Below are 3,878 nucleotides of genomic sequence, written 5' to 3'. Positions count from 1 at the left end.
CTTAAATTATTCAGAATTTCTATATGTATTTTGTTGTTTTTCTATGCTTATATAAGAATGTACCAGTTTAGAGAACAAGCAGTACTTTTTCATCTTACTTTGAAGATGAAATTCAAATAAAGCATATTTACCATAAATTCTGTATATTCTAAATGTTAAAGCTGAGCTTATAGAAGAACAGCTGAAACTAATTTTGATGTGTCGATAGCCATGTAATCTCCTCCTCTTCAGTTAATTAATACTAATTCAAAAGACTGAATTATCAGCCAGGAGAAATGGCACCTATCTTTGGAATGGTTTATAATTCATCATGTCTTCAAAACTGAATAATAATAAATGTAGCATTAATTGAATAATTATCAGCAGCTGTCACATTCTGTCTCTTTTCCAATCTAGAAGACAGACTGCTTTGGAATATACAGCTTGCAGCACACAAGTGGAACAAAGTTAATTTGTGCTCTGTTTGCTTGCAAGATGGGAAGTAGATAGAAATACTCTTTGCAAACACACCTGGCCTGGAACTGCAATAGCTTATTAAATATTAGTGGTCTTGTGCTTGCCAGCTAAGAAATTATTTAGAAAGAAAAGGTTTATTTGCTCAAGGTTTCAGAATGCTGAACACTAGACTGGCAACAAAATGGAGTACTTACCCATCGTTTATTTAATATATCTTGCTTTTCCATAAGAATATAAAAGCATCAAGAAGGGACACTTGAGGCATGAACATTAAAGGAAGTATTTAAACATCTTTAATTGAAATTTACCTCCTCTTTACTTTTCAGATATACAAAAGAGCTGAAAACTTATGGAAAATTACTTCCTATGTGCTAGCGTTCAAAACTTTCCATCTACGTTGGAAAGAACAATTTGACAAATAGAGCTGTTCCCATCAAGCTGTCACTATGGATCATGTGGATTATTTTCCCAGGATCTAGCTAACTCAGGGGTTGTTTTTCACATAAGCACATAAAGAGGAATTGTGTAACTCAGAATTATCAGCTAAAACCCTCTAGTTGCTGCAGGCATGGGGGGAGCACCTTCAGGATATTGATACCCATATTGATCAGATTCTAAATTTGCAAATGTAGTAACAGTTATATATCAATATCCCCTAATAATTTCCTGAGAGAAGACTAAGCCAGTAGTCTCAGAGTTACTGGAGTTAAGCTTAATGACAACATTAAGTTACAGATGGGAACTGAGGTACCTGGATTAACTCTTTTGCCTCATCTTAACAAGCAATTCTTCCCAAAGAAATCAATACAATAAATACCATCCCCTCTTCTTGTAACACCTCCCACCACTGACTGACTGCAGTAATTTTTTTCTTTTCAGGATATGTAATAACTTGTTCAAAATGCATCACAGGAAGTCACTTCATTGACATCCTTACAAAGGGAAAAAGCTAAAAACAGAAGACATTTTGACATTAGATTTGAATACCAACTGTTACCTTTTTCCTCCTGACAAACATACAAATAGAAGTTTCTCAGTTATGTGCATGTAAGAAAAAAAGTTAAAAACTCCAGCTAAACACACCCATCTTTTGTGCTTAAATTTCAGAGCCAGGAAGTATGTTTACATACTTAAAAAGAGCCTAAAAGTGTTCAAGCACAAAGAGGAAAAAAGGCTACATTTGGTTTATTTCCAGCCAAAGTGGTAAGTGAAACTATGTCAAAATTCACATCTACCTGCTACCTTATCACATTTCTTTTCCCCAGGTGGAGACAGAGATGGCCAACTGTTTCCAAAACTTGAAGCAGTTTTCACTGGTAACAATCCTCTCCAGCCCCATGCCCCTCCCCAGTGATAACTGACATGCAAAGGCAAACAGGATCTATAGCAGCATCACGGGAAGAGCAGTCCCATAATGCATGAGGTATCTGTGAAATAGTCATCCAAGGGTTAACAAAGGTAGCAAGTCACAATGAGAGTGGGGGGTAAGGACCATGACTACAATTCACAGCTACAGAAACTTCACCTTGGGCACTCCAGTTTTACTGTTAGCTTGAAATAACATGAAGTAAAGCTACAAATATCTCACACCATGAAGTTTTACACATTCTAAACTGGATTTTTTTTCAGTGAAAGCTGCTATCAGCACAACATAAACAACTGCTCACAACATCAAAACATAACAAACAAATGTTGTACCCATTTAATTCAAGTTTGTATTTCATGTTTATTTGCACAATACAAAGAATTAAACAAACACACTATTTCAGTTTCCATTCTAGACTTTTAGGCATTATTTTCAGTTGCTTTGGCTTTTTCATTACTGGCACCATCTCAATACCAGCCTCACTCTCTGGTGTTTGTCCTTCACACAGCAGCATTGACTACATCTTCATGAAGTATGTGTAGCTATCATAACCAATCAGAACAAATACCATATTTTGTATAGAATATTTAATGCAAAATGGAAGCTTGAGGACTTTTTTACAATCTTGCTGAGGTGTGCAATGATGTGCCCTGTCAAAAACATTAAGGTCACTATCTTCTGGACAAATAATGAAACAGTAAGTACTGTACACAGATAATACCACCAGGTACTGACTATAAGATCACTTTTTTTTCTAGAAAAAAGCCACAAATAAATACAAGCAATATATGCAAATTAAGCTGCTGTCAGCTACCTATTCTAAATCATACCTGTGAAAATACAAAAGGGCATGTTGTGAATACTTAAAGGGTAAAGTGCTTTTAACATCGAGCAAGTAATTGCATCTAGTGTTGTACCACAGGCAAATACGTATCAACTTTGGACAAAACAGTCTCCATGCAATTAGTCAGCAGCAATCCCCTGCATTCATTTATCACCATATTAAACTAGCATATTACTTCAGTCATACAGGGTTTGAAGTCAGGATACAGTGTGTACACTTAGAAAACTCAACCAATGCTCTACACTAGCATACATTTTGAGCACTGCTACAGCAAGTTGATTTTTTTTTTTCCTTTTAAGAAGCCAATCCTTTGGTAGTGTAAATGCAGCGTACACTGAATATACCACTGAACCAACACGAGAGCTCATTATGCAGCTGACAGGAATGGGAAGAAGAAAAAATCAAAAGCAAATTTAATGGCTTTATGCACCGTACTCCTCCAGTCCTGCTCTATTTTCACATGCCTCCCTGCAGGTAAGAGTTTAGACATGCAATTCAAGCAAGTGATTGCTTTCAGTTCAAAGACAGGCCACTTACTGCCAAGACGACCCTCCAGAATTGTGCTGAATTCAATTATACTTCCTTGCCTCAGGTTCAACAACACTTTTTTAAACTCATTGCTTGCCTTCAGCACAATATCTTTGGTTATATCATCCTCCTCTATAGGTTTGGTTCCATTTTTGTTACTGAAAGGCATACCCATGGTTATTTCAAATTTGTACCGATCAAACATTTTCATGTGGCAATTATGCTTGGTCAAATACTTGAGACGACACAACTCTTCCTCCTCCAACGTAACATTTTTTGGGTCACAAAGAGGGTAGGTTTCACCATACAAGCATCTCATCCAATCGCCAATAAAAAGGGGAAGCATATTTAAGGCAGACTCGGCACTATTGTCGATTTCCGTCACGCGCACATATTTGAACCGCCCAGTCCATGTCACTCTGTGTCCTTCCAGGTGACTACATAAAATCTGAGTACGTGCCATGTTAGTCTCCTTCCATGACCTGGGTCCACAGAGGAAAGCATACTGATTCCACGTCAAGGTCGAGTTGTAAACTTTCATTCCCTCTGATCGATACACATAGAACCAACAGAACAACACTACAGCTGTAATCCACACTAAAATGAGCTTCACAATCGAGCTTCGAGTGAGGGATTTAACCATCTCAACTACAGAGAAGTTAACCTTTGTCCACCATCGGAAGA

At 37.2% G+C, this 3,878-nt stretch overlaps 1 protein-coding gene across 1 annotated transcript in view; it reads right to left on the bottom strand.

Moving 5' to 3' along the window:
• Positions 1-3,033: 3,033 nt before the first annotated feature.
• Positions 3,034-3,878, bottom strand: part of WFS1 (Wolfram syndrome 1 (wolframin)) — a 34,219-nt gene continuing 33,374 nt past the window's right edge. The window contains exon 9 of the mRNA XM_010003113.1: positions 3,034-3,878. Within this exon, the coding sequence (XP_010001415.1) occupies positions 3,034-3,878 (845 nt within the window).

The sequence above is a fragment of the Chaetura pelagica genome, unplaced genomic scaffold (assembly GCF_000747805.2).
Source record: "Chaetura pelagica isolate M959 unplaced genomic scaffold, ChaPel_1.0 scaffold147, whole genome shotgun sequence".
In the NCBI taxonomy this organism is placed as follows: domain Eukaryota; kingdom Metazoa; phylum Chordata; class Aves; order Apodiformes; family Apodidae; genus Chaetura; species Chaetura pelagica.
The sequence above is the reverse complement of the archived record's forward strand: the minus strand, read 5'-3'. Positions and strand labels throughout refer to the sequence as shown.